Below are 21,883 nucleotides of genomic sequence, written 5' to 3'. Positions count from 1 at the left end.
TAAAGACAGGAAGTTGTATAAAATAAATAAATAAACAGGAAATTACAGTATGTAAAAAAAAGTAAATAGACAGAAAGTTATGTAATATAAGAAGAAAATAGGCAGGAAGTTAAGGTAAATAAGAAGAAAATGGACAGGAAATTATACAGGAATTTATGTAAAAATACAAGGAAAATAGACAGGAAGTTACACAGGAATTTATATAAAAATTAGAAGAACAAAGACAAGAAGTTATGTAAAATAAGAAAAAAGTCAACTTTAAGTTACAATAAATTAGAAGTAAATAGACAGGAAGTTACGCGAAATAAGAAATAAATAGACAGGAAGTTACGTCAAACAAGAAAATGGGAAGTTACAGGAAATAAAGAAGAAAGTAGACATTAAGTTACAAAATATATATATATATATATATATATATATATATATATATATATATATATATATATATATATGTATATATATATATATATAAAGACGGGAAGTTATGTAAAATAATACATAAATAAACAGGAAATTACAGTATGTAAAAATAGTAAATAGACAGAAAGTTAAGTAATATAAGAAGAAAATAGGCAGGAAGATAAGGTAAATAAGAAGGAAACAGACAGGAATCTACATAAAAATAAGAAGAAAATAAACAGGAAATTACACAGGAATTTATGTAAAAATAAGAGGAAAATAGACAGGAAGTTACACAGGAATTTATATAAAAAATAGAAGAACAAAGACAAGAAGTTATGTAAAATAAGAAAAATAAACTTTAAGTTTCAATAAATAAGAAGTAGATAGACAGGAAGTTACGCGAAATAAGAAATAAATAGACAGGAAGTTACGTCAAACAAGAAAATAGGAAGTTACAGGAAATAAAGAAGAAAGTAGACATGAAGTTATAAAAAATATATATATAAAGACGGAAAGTTATGTAAAATAATACATAAATAAACAGTAAATTACAGTATTTAAAAAAAGTAAATAGACAGAAATTTATGTAAGATAAGAAAGAAATGGAGGGAAGTTATGGGAAATAAGAAAAAAATTGACAGGCAGTTGCATAAAATAACATTAATGACAGCCCCTTGATGCTGAAAGGACCTGCTGGCAATTAGCACCAGCGTGCACGCCGAATAAACTGGCACCTGTTGCTATTTCTAAACGTGGGCATGCGTTCGAACACAACGCAACATCGCCCTCTCTGAGCTGCAACGGTGTGATTGTTGTCACCACTGACTGTCACACTCACAACTGATGCATGTTCAAGTTGTCAATAAAAACAGCATATTGATGTAAAAAATATATATGTATATATAGAAAGGTATAGAGTCGTGATCAAAAGTTGAGATACACTTGTAAAGAACATAATGTCATCACTGTCTTGAGTTTCCTATAGGATAGGTCTTTAATGTCATTGCAAAGAACTTTCCTCCAAAAGGTCTTATCTTTGTCCATGTGATGTCAGATGAAACAAAAATTTAGCTGTTTGGCCACAATACCCAGCAATATGTTTGGAGGAGAAAAGCTGAGGCCTTTAATCCCGTCAAACATGGTGGTGGTAGCATTATGCTCTAGGTTTGTTTTGCTGCCAATGGAACTTGTGCTGTAAATGGGACAATTAAAAAGAGGATTACCTCCAAATTCTTCAGGACAACCTAAAATCATCATCCCGGAGGTTGGGTCTTGGGCGCAGTTGGGTGTTCCAACAGGACAATGACCCCAAACGCAGGTCAAAAGTGGTAAGAGAATGGTTGAATCAGGCTAGAATGAAGGTTTTAGAATGGCCTTCCCAAAGTCCTAACTTAAACGGGTGGACAATGCTGAAGAAACAAGTCCATGTAAAAAAAACAACACATTTAGCTGAACTGCACCAATTTTGTCAAGAGGAGTGGTCAAAAATTCAAACAGAAGCTTGAGGGTAGCTACCAAAAGCGCCTTTTTGCAGTGAAATTTGCCAAGAGACATGTAACCAAATATTAACATTGCTATATGTACTGTATACTGTACTTTTGACCCAGCAGATTTAGTTACATTTTCAGTAGACCCATAATAAAATCATAAAACAACCAAACTTCATGAATGTTTTTGTGACCAACAAGTATGTGCTCCAATCACTCTACCCCTTACAAATAAGAGTTTTAGAAATGATTGAAACTCAAGACAGCCATGTCATTATGTTCTTTACAAGTATATATATATATATATGGATATATGGATATGGATATACATATATATATACGTATATATTTTTCCATACATACAAACATACATACATACATACATATATATATATATATATATATATATATATATATATATATATATATATATATGTATATATATATATATATATATATATGGATATGGATATACATATATATATGTATATATTTTTCCATACATACAAACATATATATATATATATATATATATATATATATATATATATATATATATATATATATATATATATGTATATATATACATATACACACATATATATGTATATATATATATATATATATTTGAATTTTCTGCCGCTTGTCCCTTATGTTGTTGCTGGAGCCTATCTTAGCTGCATTCGGGCTGTAGGCGGGGTACACCCTGGACAAGTCGGAAAGTGGCCGTGCGCAACCCGAGCGTCCCTGGTTCAAATCCCACCTAGTACCAACCTCGTCACGTCCGTTGTGTCCTGAGCAAGACACTTCACCCTTGCTCCTGATGGGTGCTGGTTGGCGCCTTGCATGGCAGCTCCCTCCATCAGTGTGTGAATGTGTGTGTGAATGGGTAAATGTGGAAGTAGTGTCAAAGCGCTTTGAGTACCTTAAAGGTAGAAAAGCGCTATATAAGTACAACCCATTTATTTATTTATTCATATATAGTCGCATATTATATATATATATACATATACATATATATATATATATATATATATATATATATATATATATATATATATATATATATATATATATATATATATACACACACATATATATATGTGTATATATATATATATTTCCACACTTACATATATACACATACAAGTATACATATATTGGATATATGTATATATAATGTAGATGTATATACACACATATATACATACAAACATACATATATACACGTATGTATATATATATAAATTTTTATTTTTTAAATTGAGTTGCCAAGACGTGTCCAACCATTAATAAACATGTTGTCATTGGTTGGTGACTTCAGATCCAATCATTAAAAGGCTCATCAATAACACATCCTGCCCTGTCAGCTTACTGTATTGATACTGTAGTGCAGTTATTGCAATATTGATACTGACACTGACATTGTCTTGCACACAAAATAAGCTCTTCATAATGTCACATTAAATTTTGTACAAGAAAACATTTGTACATACGTTCATTTATACGTAAAAAAAATAAATTGTACATGGATTCATACATACATGACATTTGTATTCTAGTTCAATTACTATTTGTTCATACATAAATGACAGCATTCACACATACATTTATACAGTAGGTAAGGGTGTATTTTTGCCTCATTCCTGTGAGAATCCTGCGTGTGATTAAGGAGTGGGACTATGCAGGTCTGGCTGCAGTGCGCTCAGACAACCACCAGGCAGCATCTGTGAGCAGATAATACTGTATCATCTCTTTCTCTTTCTGACTTTTATCTGATGGGTATTGCATTCTTCACTCACGTAAGGGATGAGGCATACAACCCCTGTCGACGATGATGAACGAGCAGATTTGGAAGATGTTCATTCAGTTTGATTTTGTAGGAAAAGGATAACAGATGTTTTACAAAATTACAAACCCTGTTTCCATATGAGTTGGGAAATTGTTAGATGTAAATATATATGTAATACAATGATTTGCAAATCATTTTCAACCCATATTCAGTTGAATATGCTACAAAGACAACATATTTGATGTTCAAACTGATAAACATTTTTTGTTGTTGCAAATAATCATTAACTTTGCAACAAGTGACAAAGAAATTGGGAAAGGTGGCAATAAATACTGATAAAGTTGAGGAATGCTCATCAAACACTTACTTGGAACATTTCACAGGTGTGCAGGCTAATTGGGAACAGGTGGGTGCCATGATTGGGTATAAGAACAGCTTGTCAAAAAATGCTCAGTCTTTCACAAGAAAGGATGGGGCGAGGTACACCCCTTTGTCCACAACTGCGTGAGCAAATAGTCAAACAGTTTAAGAACAACGTTTCTCAAAGTGCAACTGCAAGAAATTTAGGGATTTCAACATCTACGGTCCATAATATCATCAAAAGGTTCAGAGAAACTGGAGAAATCACTCCACGTAAGCGGCATGGCCGGAAACCAACATTGATCTCTAAAGGATATCACCACATGGGCTCAGGAACATTTCAGAAAACCACTGTCACTAAATACAGTTCGTCGTTACATCTGTAAGTGCAAGTTAAAGCTCTACTATGCAAAGCGAAAGCCATTTATCAACAACATCCAGAAACACCGCCGGCTTCTCTGGGCCCGAGATCATCTGAGATGGACTGATGAAAAGTGGAAAAGTTTTCTGTGGTCTGACGAGTCCACATTTCAAATTTTGGGGGGAAATATTCGACATCGTGTCATCCGGACCAAAGGGAAGCGAACCATTAAGACTGTTATCGACGCAAAGTTCAAAGGCCAGCATCTGTGATGGTATGGGGGTGCATTAGTGCCCAAGGCATGGGTAACTTACACATTTGTGAAGGCAACATTAATGCTGAAAGGTACATACAGGTTTTGGAACAACATATGCTGCCTTCAAAGCGTCATCTTTTTCATGGACGCCCCTGGTTATTTTAGTAAGACAATGCCAAGCCACATTCATCACGTGTTACAACAGCGTGGCTTCATAAAAACGAGTGCGGGTACTTTCCTGGCCCGCCTGCAGTCCAGACCTGTCTCCCATCGAAAATGTGTGGCGCATTATGAAGCATAAAATAAAACAGCGGAGACCCCGGACTGTTGAACGACTGAAGCTCTACATAAAACAAGAATGGGAAAGAATTCAACTTTCAAAGCTTCAACAATTAGTTTCCTCAGTTCCCAAACGTTTATTGAGTGTTGTTAAAAGAAAAGGGTGATGTAACACCGAGATGAACATGCCCTTTCCCAACTACTTTGGCACGTGTTGCAGCCATGAAATTCCAGGTTAACTATTATTTGCAAAAAAAAAATAAAGTTTATGAGTTTGAAAATCAAATATCTTGTCTTTGTAGTGCATTCAATTGAATATGGGTTGAAAAGGATTTGCATATATGTATTGTATATATATATATATATATACATGTATATATTTTTCCATACATACATATACATATATATACATATACATATATATATATGTGTATGTATGGAAAAATATATACGTATATATATATATATATATGTATGTATGTATGTATGTATGTATATATATATATATATATATATATATATATATATATGTATGTTTATGTATATATATATATATGTATATATGTATGTTTATGTATATATATGTGTGTGTACACACATTCGTATAACGGAACAATAGCTTTTGTGACACAAAAATATTAAATATGTTGATAAACTGAGGGCAATATGGACCGTGTGTGTGTGTGTGTGTGTGTGTGTGTGTGTGTGCGTGTGTCTGTGTGTTAATCAGCAGTGCAGGTGCATGAACACAACAGTGTGGAGCGGCAGCAAATGAAACGCATAGAAGCAAATGAAACCCATGATTCACAGATGGTGGCCGCTGGTGGTGCAAAGGTACATTAAAGACACTAACGAGCTACCGCCACGACCAATCAGCGGCCATGGGGGCGGGGCTAAATTCTTGGAGAGAGCCTTGTTTTTTCTGAAGCCATCTTGATAAGGACTGTCGCAGCGGCAACAGTTGCCAAGGAGACCTGATGACAGGATGCAGAGGTTTAGGGAAGGGGAGGGGCGGCGAGGCGACGGCATTTAGGTTGCCAGAGACTGACGCGCTGGCGTTAGCAGCATTAGAGAGTCGTCATGGCGACAGGCCGGAGACATACTGTACCAGCAACTTGATGGCGCTGACATTCAGCGGCTCGTAAAGCGTGGAGGCGGAAAGCAAAAAAGGTGCCCACCCGCCTCAGACGCCCAGGTTGAGTAAAACAAGCATACAAAATATCCATCAAATTTTGTGCCAGTTTTTTAATTTCCAAAGTGACCTCGGCTAACAGAACATGGGAATAATTAAAATCATCTAATTAGAATAACAAGAACAATATTACAAGAAATAGAACACTTGAGTTAAAAAAGGCAAATAAAAATCTAACTAGAAAAAAAAAACAAAGAAAAAGAAACACTCGTCATAATAATAATATTTTTTCTTTTAAAAGAGATTTGTAAGTTTCTATATTTTTTCTTTGCATTGTCTTTTTTTTCTTTAGGAATAAAAAAAAAAGAAAAAGTATCCACCCTCCCGTGATGGCGGCGAGTCTTTTTGTCCGAGCGCCACTGACGACAACACTGAGATGCGTGAATAATCTTCACAAAACTCCCGCGCCCGGGAAGCCATTTTGGGAGGCGATCGCAGCGTCTGACGGATCAGTATAAAAAAACAAACAAACAAACAAAAACAACAACATCGGCGTAAAAAGAAAAGAAAAGTCGTGATCATAACAACCATGATGCTAACGCTAACGTGAACGCTTGTGATTAGGGAGCAGCTTTTTTTAGGAATATGTACACTGTGAGCTTTGTTATTCTCATTAGGATGCTTCTTCTTCTTTTTATTATTATTATTATTATTATCTTTATTGTTATTATTGATGCTACACAGCACTCTGCCCCTGACCCTGTTTGTGCCACCAAACCTTTGTGGCTACAAAAAGAAAAGGATTGAGTTTGGATGGAGCGGCCTTCTTGAAAAACATCTTTAAATATATTCTTCACATCTTCTAAACGCTCCATAAAGACTCTTTATAATTTATTTCTTCCGGTGAAAATATATTTACGGTATATATAATATGTACTTTCAGTCCCTTTTTTTCCCTACTTTGTAAATCCGGTTTGTCCACGAAGTTGGACTTCCTTGTGACGTTCCGGCGGGAAAACCCAGCACGACGTAGAAATATTCCACATTCGTAGAAAAAAGCTTCCGCTGTGTTGGCTTGATTCGGGACTTTGGCAAAGACGAGAGCTGGTTGTCACCTGAGCGGCGCGTGCCAGCCGCCGCCGTGCCGGCTACTCACTCCCGCTAGTCTGCACACTCCCCACCTAGGACCTACTTGCTCCAGGTGTGCTCAGATTTGAGTTTCTTGCACGTTCTCCTTGGAGCCGCTCTTGAAGAGCAGCGGCTCGTTCTGCCCTTTGGCCATGAGGCCCTTCAGAGAGCTGTGCAGGCTGAGCTGAGGGAGCGGCACCGGCGTGGGCAGCGTGCCGGTGGCGCCGCCGGGCACCTGGGAGCAGGACATGGTCATGTTCTGAGAGCACGGCAGGGGGTTGTTGTTGTTGTTGAGGCCCATGCCCAGACCCACCATGTTGTTGTTGAAGTGGTGGGTCTTGTAGTAGCTGAGGTGCTCGGACCGGGTCAGGCTGGGCAGGTTGACCACGTCCGAGTGGTGCCGCCGCAGACTCTGGCTGCCGCCGATCCCGCTGCAAGAGCCACCTGAGATTCCGCCGCCCCTGCCGGCGGAGCCGCCCCCTAGCTCGTCTTCCACGTTGATGATCTCGATGGCGCGGGCGGGGCCGTGGTGCTTGTGCAGCTGGTGCTGCTTCCTCAACTTGTAGAAGACCACCAGCATCACGGCCGCCATGAAGGTGATGGCTACGAAGCAGCCGATGATGATCTTGGTGGTCTTCATCACGTCGTCCAGGCCTGAGAAGCCCGGCTCGGTGATGGGCACGGTGAAGGTGGGGCGGGTGGCGCGGGGCGACGAGGAGGACCAGTCGATGGACAGCGAGGAGGCGGTGGTTGGTGCGCCGTCCGGCCACAGGTGCCCCGAGGGCGTGGGGCCGGGGAGGACCCGGATGAAGGTCTGGTTGATGGCCACCAAAGCCGACTCCTCCTCCCCGGGCGTCTCCACGGTTTCCACAGTGACGGTGGTGAAGTAGGTGTAGTTGACGCTGACGTCGGCGGCGGTGACATTGAGGACGGCGGTGGCGGTGGTGTTGCCGGCGGCGTTGGTCACCATGCAGGTGTACTGGCCCGTGTCGCGCAGCGTCACGTTGGTGAAGTTGAGCGTGCCGTCGTGCAGCACCGAGATGCGCACGCGGTACGAGCCATGCGTCATCAGCGTGCCGTTGGGCGTGATCCAGTTGACCGACGTCGTGGAGGTGCTGGTGCGACACTTGAGCTCGGCGGCCATGCCCTCGGTCACGTTGAGGTCGGTGGGTGGCTCCACGATGACGGGCGCGTAGCAGGTGAAGTGGCTCTGGTCCAGTTCGCCGATGTACTTGCCCTTTAAGAAGGGCGGGGCGTGGCAGCGGGCGCAGCAGGTGGTGTTGCTGGGCACCGTCTCCTTCAGCCACCAGCTGAGCCACAGCACGTCGCAGTTGCACACCCACGGATTGTGGTTGAGGTGCACGCGCTCCAGCTGGTGCAGCGGCGTGAAGAGGTCGTGCGGCAGCGAGTGCAGCGAGTTGTGCGACAGGTTGAGCTCCTCCAGGCTCTTAAGGTCATCAAAGGCGTTGCGCTCGATGACCGACACCTGCGAGTGCATAAGCCACAGCTTCCGCAGGGCCACCAGGCCCTGGAAGGAGCCGGGTCGAATGATCTCCAGGCGGTTGCCCGACAGCTCTAGCTCCTCCAGACGCACTAGCGCCGTCAGCTTGGGGATGTCTTTCAGGCCGCACATGCCCAGGTTCAGGTAGCGCAGGTTGACCAGGCCCACGAAGGCGGCGTCCGAGATGAAATCCAGCTTTTTGAGCTCGCCCAGGTCCAGGCGCCGCAGCGAGGGCACGCGGTGGAAGGCGTAGCCCGGCAGCGTCTCGATGGGGTTGTTGCGCAGCCACAGCTCGCGCAGCTTGCTGAGGTACTCGAAGGCGTGCGACGGCACCAACGTGAGGCGGTTGTCGAACAGCTCCAGCGTGTTGAGGTTGGGGAGGCCATTGAACGCGCCCACTTCTATCTGACGGATCTGATTCTTGGAAAGCTGCAAGATCTCCAGGTGCCTCAGGTGCTTGAAGGTGTCTGACTTGATGACCTGTGGGGGGAAAGAACGCAACGTTAATTTCTAAAGACTACGCACACTTTTACTTTTGGGCATCCATTTTAGGGATGTGTACTGAATTCGGTACTTTGATGTTGTAGGCACCGACTGAATTCCCTCGGTCAAACAGTATTGATTGATCGATTGATTGATTGATACTTTTATTAGTAGATTGCACAGTTCAGTACATATTCCGTGCAATTGACCACAAAATGGTAACACCCGAATAAGTTTTTCAACTTGTTTAAGTCGGGGTCCACGTTAATCAATTCATGGTACAAACATATACTATCAGCATAATACAGTCATCACAAAGGTTAATCATCATAGTATATACTTTGAATTATTTACATTATTTACAATCCGGGGGGTGGGATGAGGAGCTTTGGTTGATATCAGTACTTCAGTCAACAACAATTGCATAAACAGAGAAATGTACATTGAAACAGTGTAGGTCTTACTTGGTAGGATAAGTACAGCCAGCAGAGAACATAGTGAGTTCAGATAGCATAAGAGCAAGTAAATACATTAGAAGTACATTTGATTATTTACATTAGATTATTTACAATCCGGGGAGATGGGATGTGAATAGAGGAGGGTATTAGTAAAGGGTTGAAGTTGCCTGGAGGTGTTGTTTTAGAGCGGTTTTGAAGGAATATAGAGATGAACTTACTTTTACACCTGTTGGGAGTGCATTCCACATTGATGTGGCATAGAAAGAAAATTAATTAAGACCTTTGTTAGATCAGAATCTGGGTTTAACGTGGTTTGTGGAGCTCCCCCTGGTGTGGTTGTGGCTGTCATTTACGTTAAGGAAGTAGTTTGACATGTACTTCAGTATCGGGGAGGTGTAGCAGATTTTATAGACTAGGCTCAGTGCAAGTTGTTTGACTCTGTCCTCCACCCTGAGCCAGCCCACTTTGGAGAAGTGGGTTGGAGTGAGGTGTGATCTGGGGTGGAGGTCTAAAAGTAACCTGACTAGCTTGTTCTGGGATGTTTGGAGTCTATATCTGAGGGTTTTGGAGGTAGTGGGGTACCAGGAGGTGCAAGCGTAATCGAAAAAGGGTTGAATGAGAGTTCCCGCTAGAATCTTCAAAGTGCTTTTGTTGACTAGAGAGGAGATTCTGTAGAGGAATCTCGTTCTCTGGTTGACCTTTTTGATTATCTTGGTTGCCATTTTATCACAGGAAAGATTAGCCTCTAGAATGGAACCTAGGTAGGTGATCTCATCTTTCCTGGTGATAACAATGTCACCCACTTTTATAGTGAAGTCACTGACTTTCTTAAGGTTGATTTGGGACCCAAATAGGATGGATTCCGTTTTACCTAAGTGTATGAATAGCTTGTTTTCAGCGAGCCATGTGCCAGGTAACATATTTCTGCTCCCTACGCCAGGTCGGACTTCCTTTTAAGTGAGGTTGTAATTTTCCATGCTAACAAAGCAACCATGCCAGACAGAAAGCGCTGCAAAGCTAATGCTAATTTACAGTGACATGCTATTGACATTAGCGATTTTACATGGCGATTTCAACACCTCCAAATTTGGTAATGAAAACTGGTGTGTAATAAGTACACTATTCACAATACAAACACTTTATTGGACCCAACAAAAGACAATACTGTCACATTCCACTTAATGGCAATGACTACTTCCTGGCTACAGCAAAAAACTAAGCACTACTGCACAGGTATGGCTACCAAATCTGGTACTTTTTTTTTGTCACTGACCGCATCCTGTTACTCAAACCGGACAACGATTCACGTAAAATCCAACAGTGCCATGTTACTGTACCTCTTCAACACTTGGCGATCACTCCAGCAGCACTGAGCGCTAAGTCAGCCAAACTACCTCCAGGTAATGTTGCGATTTTCAATGGCAACAAAGAAATTGATTTAAAAAAACATAAGTAAAGTAAGGCTCCGTTTTTCCCAAAATTGTGCTAACTTGGCTTTGCTATTGTCATGCCATTAATTAGTGATTTTACGTGGCGATTTCAACACATCCAAATTTCCTAATAAAAACAAGAACTCTTATGCGCGTTACAATCAAACCGCTGGTGTGTGGTAAGTACAATACTTACAGTATTAACACTTTTAAGGCACAACAAAAAAAACATAACAACTCACCATGCCATACCATACAATCCTGCCGTCTAACATGCTGGCCTTCGAACTGCAATTGCAACTTAATATCATGCTTGCAAATGAGATTCAGAAATGCGATAATAAAACAAGACAAAACAACTAGACAGCAGTTATCATAATCAGATCATTTTTAAATGTTGTAACGAAGCCGGTTTTGATTGATTGAAACTTGTATTAGTAGATTACACAGTACAGTACATATTCCGTACAATTGACCACTAAATGGTATCACCCGAATAAGTTAAGTTAAAGTTAAAGTTAAAGCACCAATGATTTTCACACACACACTAGGATGTCGTGAAATTTGTCCTCTGCATTTGACACATCCCCTTGTTCACCCCCTGGCAGGTGAGGGGGTGAACGGCAGCAGTGGTGCCGCGCCCGGGAATAATTTTTGGTGATTTAACCCCCAATTTCACCCCTTGATGCTGAGTGTCAAGCAGGGAGGTAATGGGTCCCAATTTTATAGTCTTTGGTATGACTCGGCCGGGGTTTGAACTCACAACCTACCGATTCTAGGGCGGACATTCTAACCACTAAGCCATTGTGAGTGTTTCAACTTGTTTAAGTCGGGGTCCACATTAATCAATTAATGGTAAAATGCATGGTAAGATGCATCATCTTTGTAGTTAGAATTCCATGCAATGCTCACAATTTTAAGATGGCACAATGTGCACCCTGAACTTCATTGTAAAAATGTGTGTTTCTACAATTGTTGTTTGTTCTATTTTAGTTTATGCTTAAATCTATTATGTTCGCATTGATTAAGTTTGTAATTATGTTAACATTAATTTACCTATTATGGTGTAATTTTGAATATTTTTTTGATTATATCATAATTGTAATATTTGAATGATGATAAATGAATGTGTTGTGGCAGTTGTGGATGTCACACATGTGGCGGTTTGAGGAAATACTGCGTTGTTTTTCCAAACACGGCTCTAATGGTGAACTGCCAACATGAATGCTAAACAGGAAGTGTTTACAGTTGAATGGCTTTGTAAAAACACTGTGACAAAGTATAGGTTCTTTGTGTTCTTAATGGTATTTTGAATTTGCACCAATTTTTTCCTCAAAATTTTCAACTTACTTGAAGTGTTGCAATATGTAAATTTTCAGAATGTGCTTGTTCTAAGCAGGACATAGGAAACAATTTTGAAGTTGTCTTTATTTTTAAATTATTATGCCATGATTTTATCAGTCCGGCCCGCGTGGGAAAAGATTTTCCTCAATGCGGCTTCTGAACTAAAATGAGTGTGACACCCCTGGTTTAAAGGGTTTTCATAATGTTAAAAGTATTTAAAAAAAGGCTTTTAAACCGTTTTTAATGCTCCAACTATAACAATATTCTATTCATGATAACATAAATGATAATAATTATAATTCCTACTTTGTAGAAATGTATCTACCACGGTCCGGTCTGGAAACAAGTACCAGAGTTAAACGAGGGTTACCAGGAAGTCAGTCAGGCTACCAGGAAGTTAGTTAGCCAAGTTAACAGGAAGTTATAAGGGCTCCCAGGAAGTTAACATTCTGTCAGGAAGTTAATTAGGATTTTTTTTAATGCTCTAACTATGAAAATATATTAATACTTTATGGAAATTAATTTACCACGGTCAGGCCTGGAATCAATTACCAGAGTTAAACAAGAAGTTTGCTATACTTCTTTTCCAAAAAATGTGACTAGCGGAAAATCGAGTTAAACGTAATTTGGCGAGACTGAAAGTACGTATTGCTCTTCTTAACTAGCAGCGAGTGTTGCTTTCTCTCTGACATTTAAAAAAAATGACAAAAATAAGCAACAGAAAAAAGTACCATATTTTCCGGACCATAGGGCGCACCGGATTATAAAGCGCACCGGATTATAAGGTGCACTGCCTATGAGCGGGTCTAGTCAAGTTTATGTTCATACAAAAGGCACACCTGATCATAGGGCGCATTAAAGGGGTCATATTATGATTTTTTTTCTAAATTCGAAACACATGTAATTGTGGTTATTTGTTCAAAATGTTGCATGGATTATGTTTTACAGATCATTTTCAAGCCGGTTTCTGTCTTATTTATGTGGCTCACCTTCGGCAGCGTCTTCTCCTTGTCATCTTTTTTGTAGCGGTGTAGCGTGCAAGGACGGGGGTGTAAGAAGTGTCAAAAGATGGAACTAACTCTTTTAATCACGTTCAGACTTTACTTAGATAAATAACAGAGCAGCATCATCCGTGGCTCACTAGTGAAACAACAACGCCGGAAATGTGTCCCGTGAAAAACCGTCAGACCGGAACTTTCTAATAACTAAAGTTCCTTGGGTGAATGATTTAACTCACTACACCGTCATGTTTTAGCGCTTTCATGGCGAGTTTACTAACAGATAAAGGTAAGAACTTTACTCTACTTTATATTAGAAATGGCAACAGCGGAGGATGAATGTCACATAACAAGAAGATAGAGAAAAAAAAGAAGCTTATTGACTACAGTGTACGCACAGACTACAAAGGCGGACACGCACAATTTTTCAGGATTTATGCAGATCCCAAGTACAGACAAGCAGGTACCAGAAGGTAAGAAAAGTTGCTTTTGCATATTATTGTGAAACAAAACGCCAGATAATGTCTTGCCTTATACACCCACCATAGTAATACTCGTATGTTGAAGCGCAGTACAGTCCTTCAAGCAGTGCAGCTTCATAGCTTACCAAAGTCGTACTAAAACATTTTGATAGATTTGAGTGCCGTGTGCAATACATGGAACATATCAAATATTGGTGTTGTTTACTTGATTCATATTGCAGTCTACACGTATCTCTCATGTGTGACTGCCATCTACTGGTCACACTTATCATTTCACCATGTACCAAATAAAATAGCTTCGAGACCGGTAAGCACAAACTAAATTATTCCGTACATAAGGCGCACGGTGTTATAATGTGCACTGTCGAATTTTGAGAAAATGAAAGGATATTATAGTCCGAAAAATAAGGTATATTTGTGTTTCTAATTTTGCTGACAAACAATTACTTTTTTTCCTTTGGATTAATTACTCTTCTCAAGTTTGATTGATCACGATTAATCGTAGTTTATCCGTGGTAGCACGCGTGTAACTACTTGCGCTGAATTTCAGGTAACCATTCACAATTCAGCTAAAGGAGCATCAGCGCTCAAATTTGGATTTTTCTCACTTTTCTCAAACACATCACGGCCAGTTGTGCAAATTTGACGATTGCATTTGCTGAGGTGGGCGTTTTTCTTAACCTACTCAGTGACCAAGTGGTTAGAGTGTCCGCCCTGAAATCGGCATGTTGTTTGTTCAAATCCCGACCGAGTAACACCAAAGACTATGAAAATGGGACTCAATACCTCCCTGAGCATCAAGGAGTTGGAATTGGGGGTTAAATCACCAAAAATTGTCACGCCTATGGTTCATGTTTTGTTTTGGTCATGCTGTGTTTAGTTTTTTGGACATTTAGTTCTGTTTTACATTCCCTTGTTTGTCTTTTTACCATGCTAACTGATTTAGTTTTCATCTATCATGTCTGATCATAAGTCTTGTATGGCCATACTACTCTTAGCATCCCCAATCTCATCTGTTCTCGAAGCTAAGCAGTGTCTGGCCTGGTTAGTACTTGGATGGGAGACTGCCTAGGAATACCAAGTGCTATTGACCTTTGGACTCTTAGTTCCTTTTTTTTCACTCCCTGTTTTGTTACCATGAAGACCAATCTGTTCACCTGTGTTGTCTCACACCTGTTTTCACTTATCATGTTCATTATTTAAGCCACAGTTACCAGCTAGTCAGTCTGGCAACATCACCTCATTCACGCCCTCGATTATCTGCTTCATGCCTTGCAATGCTGTCCATTTTGTCCACGTAAGTTTTTGTTATTCATGCCACTGCGCAAGTGTTTTTGTTTCATGTTTGTAGTTTATAGCCTTTGTGCTAGTCTTTTGTTTCATAGCCCAGTTTTTTGTACCGCCATTGTGCGCTTTTTGTTGGTTCCTGTTTTTAGTTTTAGTGTTAAAATAAAGATGTCTTTACCTTCGCGCCGTTTCCACTCCATTCGCTTTGCACCTTGGGAAAACAAACCAAGACCAAGTCCTAGCCTGACAAAAATTATTCCCGGGTGGGGCACCGCTGCTGCCCACTGCTCCCCTCACCTCCCAGGGGGTGATCAAGGGTGATGGGTCAAATGCAGAGAATAATTTCGCCACACTAAGAGTGTGTGTGACAATCATTGGTACTTTACTTTAACTTAACGTTATTGACAAAATGAAAATAATGGTGATGTGAAAAAGTGCCAGCAATGTTTAGTCGACCTCTTTCCTTATTTCATCTTTATGTATCCTGTCATTGCCTGGTGACGTGTTGGATGGGATAGGCTCCAGCTCAGACCCTAATGAGAACAAGTGCTCTGATTGGACAGAAAATAATTGGTTGTCTGTTATGGTTTTATTATTGGCTGCACTGTGTTGTCTTTGCAATACAAGCTGCAGTAACACGCTTGTAATTGTCAATAATTGAGCGAGTGTAAAGCTAAAGTTCAACTGGGTGACTCTTAAATCTTTCACTCTGTTATATATATGAGCGCGCGCGTGTGTGTGTGTGTGTGTGTGTGTGTGTGTGTGTGTGTGTGTGTGTGTGTGTGTGTTTGTGTGTGTGTGTGTGCGCGGCCAAAGCTTGGTGTGACAAACACACACACCAACTCTCCTGGAGAGGTGCCACCGTCGCCTCCGAATGTGGAGCAGGAAGTGGGTGGTGGTGGGTGGGGGGCCTGTGAAGGCTCGACTGCGAGGAAACTCAGCCAAGGAAAAAATAAGCCAGAGAATCTAGGATGCCTTCAGGTGTTAAAATATTTTTAGCGTTTTGAATCATTTCAAAGGGCGCTGCAGGATGCAAGCGAGCAAATTGCAATTTAATTTCGACTAAGAAGAAAAACTAATATTGTCTTCTTTTTTTTCCTTTTTTTTGGGGTCCCCTCAAAGCGTCCTCCGCTGGATCGAGCTGATGTCCCAAGAGATGCTCGTTAGATTTTTAAAGGTGCTCATCATTTGGAGGACGTGCGGGTGATCTGCTGTTAAACGCTCCCCTAAGGGACAGGCGGGTGATGAAATGATCTCAAACCATTATAAAACACAAGTAAGGGGGGGGGAATGGCTGCCAATTAAAAATGCTGCAATTTTATAAACGCTGCAGGATCGAAAACAAGCACAAAAGAAAAAGGCTGCGAGTTTGGTATGTGACCTCATAGTATGTTAAAATGCCAGTATCATTAAAAAAACAAGTTGACTTTGTTGCATACTTGCCAACCCACCCGGATTTTCCGGGAGACTCCCGAAATTCAGCTCCTCTCCTGAAAACCTCCCGGGACAAATTTTCTCCCGAAATTCAGGCGGAGCTGGAGGCCACGCCCCCTCCAGCTCCATGAGGACCTGAGTGACGTGTCTGAGAGTGTGTCCGCCCAATGTCGTTATAACTGTAGAATGATCGAGGGCGAGTTCTTGGTTTCTTATGTGGGTTTATTGTTAGGCAGTTTCATTGACGTCCTCTCAGCGCAGTAACAACACACAACAACAGCAGTCACGTTTACGTCTACCATTCTACCGTAAGGCAGTTTGTCTGCCGTAAACAGCATGTGACACTCTTAAAAAGGACAATACTGCCATCTACTGTACATGCACCAGCACAACACCTCCAGGCAACTTAACCCTTTATCCTCCTACATTCACATCCCATCTCCCCGGATTTTAATTAACCTAATGTAAATAACAGAATGTATTTCTAATGTATATACTTGTTCTTATGCTATCTGAACTCACTATGTTCTCTGCTGGCTGTACATATCCTACTAAGTCACACCTACACTGTTTCAATGTCCATTTCTCTGTTGATGCAATTGTTGATGACTGAAGTACTGATATCAACCAAAGCTCCTCATCCCACCCCCCGGATTGTAAATAATTCAATGGATGTACTATGATGATTAACTTGTGTGATGACTGTATTATGCTGATAGTATATATTTGTACAACGACTTAAACAAGTTGAAAAACGTATTGCGGTGTCACCATTTAGTGGTCAATTGTACGGAATATATACTGTACTGTGCAATCTACTAATACAAGTTTCAATCAATCAATCAATCATGCATATGTGACAATAACATCTACTTTAGAAAGCGCAGAAGTGCACAACTGCGCACACAACAGCTGTAAATAACCACGCCCCCAACCACGCCCTCTGTCCCACCCCCGACCAAGCCCCCCCACCCCCCACCTCCCAAAAACGGAGGTCTCAAGGTTGGCAAGTATGCTTTGTTCTATCAATTAAACTGTATTTAATTGTATTTGCAATCCACAAAAAAATACTATCTGAATATCACAAAATGCCACAAATTCAGTCGGCCATTTTGAATATTCCACTAAAAATGTGTAATTGGAACAAAACAAACATGTTTATTTGACCCACTTCCTGGGAAACTGATCAAGGACCATCCATGCATCCATCCATCAATTGTCTACCGCTTATCCCTTTCGGGGTAGCGGGGTGTGCTGGAGCCCATCTCAGCTACAATCGGACGGAAGGCGGGGTACCCTGGACAAGTCGCCTTAACAAGGACCATCAGTATTAAATAATATAAACGTATCACTTTGAGGAAACGGAAATGCTGATTATCGGTCCTGCTAGACAGCGACATCTATTTAATAATACCACCTTAACATTCTACAATTACACAAGACGACTCTGTAAAGAATCTGGGTATTATCTTCGACCCAACTCTCTCCTTTGAGTCACACATTAAGAGTGTGACTAAAACGGCCTTCTTTCATCTCCGTAATATCGCTAAAATGTGTTCCATTTTGTCCACTAGCGACGCTGAGATCATTATTCATGCGTTCGTTACGTCTCGTCTCGATAACTGTAACGTATTAATTTCGGGTCTCCCCATGTCTAGCATTAAAAGATTACAGTTGGTACAAAATGCGGCTGCTAGACTTTTGACAAGAACAAGAAAGTTTGATTATATTACGCCTGTACTGGCTCACCTGCACTGGCTTCCTGTGCACTTTGAAGGGGAACATTATCACCAGACCTCTGTAAGCGTCAATATATACCTTGATGGTGCAGAAAAAAGACCATATATATTTTTTAACCGATTTCCGAACTCTAAATTGGTGAACAAGAAAGTTTGATCACATTACGCCTATACTGGCTCACCTGCACTGGCTTCCTGTGCACTTAAGATGTGACTTTAAGGTGTTACTACTTACGTATAAAATACTACACGGTCTAGCTCCATCCTATCTTGCCGATTGTATTGTACCTAATGTCCCGGCAAGAAATCTGCGTTCAAAGAACTCCGGCTTATTAGTGATTCCTAAAGCCCCAAAAAAGTCTGCGTATAGAGCGTTTTATATTCTGGCTCCAGTACTCTGAAATGCCCTCCCGATAAAAGTTAGAGAGGCTACCTCAGTAGAAGCATTTAAGTCTCACCTTAAAACGCATTTGTATACTCTAGCCATTAAATAGACAACCTTTTTAGATCAGTTGATCTGCCGTTTCTTTTCCTTTCTCCTCTGCCCCCCTCTCCCTCGTGTTGTTGATGGAGAAGGGATCTGTGGTTCCTACCTCTATGTCAAGGATCATGTGAGTGGCTTGCTCATAAACTCTCAAAATGGCTTTGGAATTTTCATTGGATTGATAACATTTTAATAATAGCTATTTACTCGCAAACTTTGGAAGCCTTTTGGAGTCATGAATTAGATATATTTGATAATAACTTCAATATAGAGGCTACTTGTTTTTCCATTCCATATAGAGGTTACTTGTTTTTCCATTCTACTGGTACTTTAAGGTAATATGCGGTTCGGTGCTTGGCCCTGCCTGCTGCAGGGTGCATATGCTGCTATAGGCAACATCTTACGGAAATTTAGTGTTAGCTTTCACTGGTACCCAACTCGACACGTCCCTAAAGTTGACCAACATGCCAGATTGTAGTCACCTGGAGGCGTGTCTTAATGAAATTAAACAATGGATGTCCGGCAACTTTTTGCATCTTAACGCTAAGAAAAAAGAAATGTTGATTATGGACCCTGCTTGACCCACTTCCTGGGAAACTTATCCAGGAGCTGTTTGTAATATTAGGACCATCAGTGCTAAATAATATAAAAGTATCACTTTCCTCTGGCACTGTTTCCCTAGCATTCAAAAAAGTGGTTATTCATCCTCTGCTCAAAAGACCTAACCTCGATCCTGACGTCTTGGTAAACTACCGGCCGGTGTTCCACCTTCCCTTTATCTCGAAAATCCTCGAAAAAATTGTTGCACAGCAGCTGAATGAACACTTAGCGTCCAACAATCTCTGTGAACCCTTTCAGTCCAATGTTTCTCATTGTAACCCATTGGGTTGAGTTTTTTCTTGCCTTGATGTGGGATCTGAGCCGAGGATCTTGTTGTGGCTTGTGCAGCCCTTTGAGACACTTTTGATTAAATAAACTTTGATTGATTGATTGACTCCAAATACCTTTGGCAATTTCCGTAGATTCTATGTCACTGGAGTAACTTTTCTGCACTCTGACCGTATTATCATATAAGTCATACCGGAAACATGCAAAGATTGGAAAGATATAGGCTGTTTATAATTCACAAGCCTTATGTAAGACAAGAACACATATGGCTGACTTTTTTTATGTTTTAAAATCGTAAATTAAACGTTAACAATTGATTCCACATATGGATGGTTCTTTACTGCGCCCGTTAAAACCCTCTGAAAATATCCAGAAACCACCAGCAATACTTCCTTTACATGTCGTGACCTGAAAATTAACCAAATATGAGTGATTTTGTTATTATAAGCGCTAACGCAGACGGACCCTTATAGCAGCACATTGATAGCAGTAAGCTAATGCTAGCTTACGCTGCTATTGTTGACACTGAGCCAGCGGCTGCTTCTACTTCGTCTTAAACTTGCCAAAATTGACATGGTAGTAAACAAACGTGGCCAAGGACCGACAGGCTGGCTGACTTTGACATCCCCGAGATGGCAGAAAAGATGTAGTTTTAAACTTTTGTGAGGATTGCGATTGATTCTTCATCCAAACGGTATATATATATATATATATATATATATATATATATAGACTGTATGTGTATATATATATATATATATATATATATATATATATATATATATATATATAGATAGATAGATAGATATTTATACATATAGACTGTATGTAAATATATATATTGTTTGTACATATATATACTGTTTATACACATATACATATATATACTGTTTATACATATGTATATATATATGTATATATGTGTGTGTGTGTGTGTATTATGAGGTTGGTCAGTCTATTAGGAAATTAGTTTACCGGGAAGTTAATTAGCAAGGCTACAAGGAAGTTAGCCAGGATACAAGTAATTATTTAGCCAGGTTACCAGGAAGTTAGTCTGGCTACTAGGAAGTTATAGGGGCTATCGGGAAATTACTTAACCAAGTTAACAGGAAGTTATAAAGACTACCAGGAAGTCAGTCAGGCTATCAGGATTTTTTGAATGCTCTATCTATGAAAATGTAATAATATAAATAAGAATAATTACAATAAAAAATACAAATGTCCTCCTTTGAACTTTGGAAATTAGTCATGCTACCAAATAGTTAGCCAGGTTACAAAGAGATTAGTTAGCCCATGTGACTTCCTGGTAACCTGGCTATCAAGAAATTACTTAAACCAGATTACCAGGAAGTTGTAAGGGCTACCAGGAAGTTAGCCATGCTATCAGGAAGTTAGTCAGTCTATTAAGACATTAGTTTATCAGGAAGTAAGTTATCTAGTTTACTAGGAAGTTATAGGGTGCACCAGGATGTTAGTTAGCCAGGCTACGAGGAAATTAATTAACCAGGCTACCTGGAAGTTAACCAAGTGAAAAGGAAGTTAGCCAAGCTACAGAAAAGTCAGTCAGGCTATGCAGGAAGTTAGCTAAGCTCAGAGGTGGGTAGAAACGCGCTACATTTACTCCGTTACATTTACTTGAGTAACTTTTGGGATAATTTGTACTTGTGCGAGTAGTTTTTATGCTACATACTTTTACTTTTACTTGAGTATATTTATAGAGAAGAAACGCAACTTTTACTCTGTTCCATTTATCTGCATTCAGCTCGCTACTCGCTACTTTTTTATCGATCTATTAATGTTTGTTTTGGTTAATCACAAAGCTTCAAAGTAGAATCTACGCATGCCTGCGTTTCACCAATCACATGCAGTCACTGGTGACATTGGACCAATCAAACAGAACCAGGCAGTCACATGACCCAACTTAAACAAGTTGAAAAACGTATTGGGGTGTTACCATTTAGTTGTCAATGGTACGGAATATGTACTGTACTGTGCAATCTAATAATAAAAGTTTCAATCAATCAATCACAAGTGTAAAGGAAAAAAGACACTTTTTATTTCAATCGTACTTCCCGTCAAAAGCCTAAAGACTGATCGCACAGTTCCTGTCTTCACAATAAAAGTGCCGCTCCATCGCCCTGCGCTAACAAAATAAGAG

At 40.2% G+C, this 21,883-nt stretch overlaps 1 protein-coding gene across 1 annotated transcript in view; it reads right to left on the bottom strand.

Annotated features, from left to right (window-relative positions):
- Positions 1-6,994: 6,994 nt before the first annotated feature.
- lrrc4ba (leucine rich repeat containing 4Ba) overlaps positions 6,995-21,883 on the bottom strand; it is a 106,179-nt gene continuing 91,290 nt past the window's right edge. Inside the window, exon 3 of the mRNA XM_061905613.1 lies at positions 6,995-9,178. Coding sequence (XP_061761597.1) covers positions 7,277-9,178 — 1,902 coding nt within the window. The 3' untranslated portion in view covers positions 6,995-7,276. The remainder of the gene's footprint in view (positions 9,179-21,883) is intronic.

The sequence above is a fragment of the Nerophis ophidion genome, linkage group LG07 (assembly GCF_033978795.1).
Source record: "Nerophis ophidion isolate RoL-2023_Sa linkage group LG07, RoL_Noph_v1.0, whole genome shotgun sequence".
Classification (NCBI taxonomy): domain Eukaryota; kingdom Metazoa; phylum Chordata; class Actinopteri; order Syngnathiformes; family Syngnathidae; genus Nerophis; species Nerophis ophidion.
The sequence above is the reverse complement of the archived record's forward strand: the minus strand, read 5'-3'. Positions and strand labels throughout refer to the sequence as shown.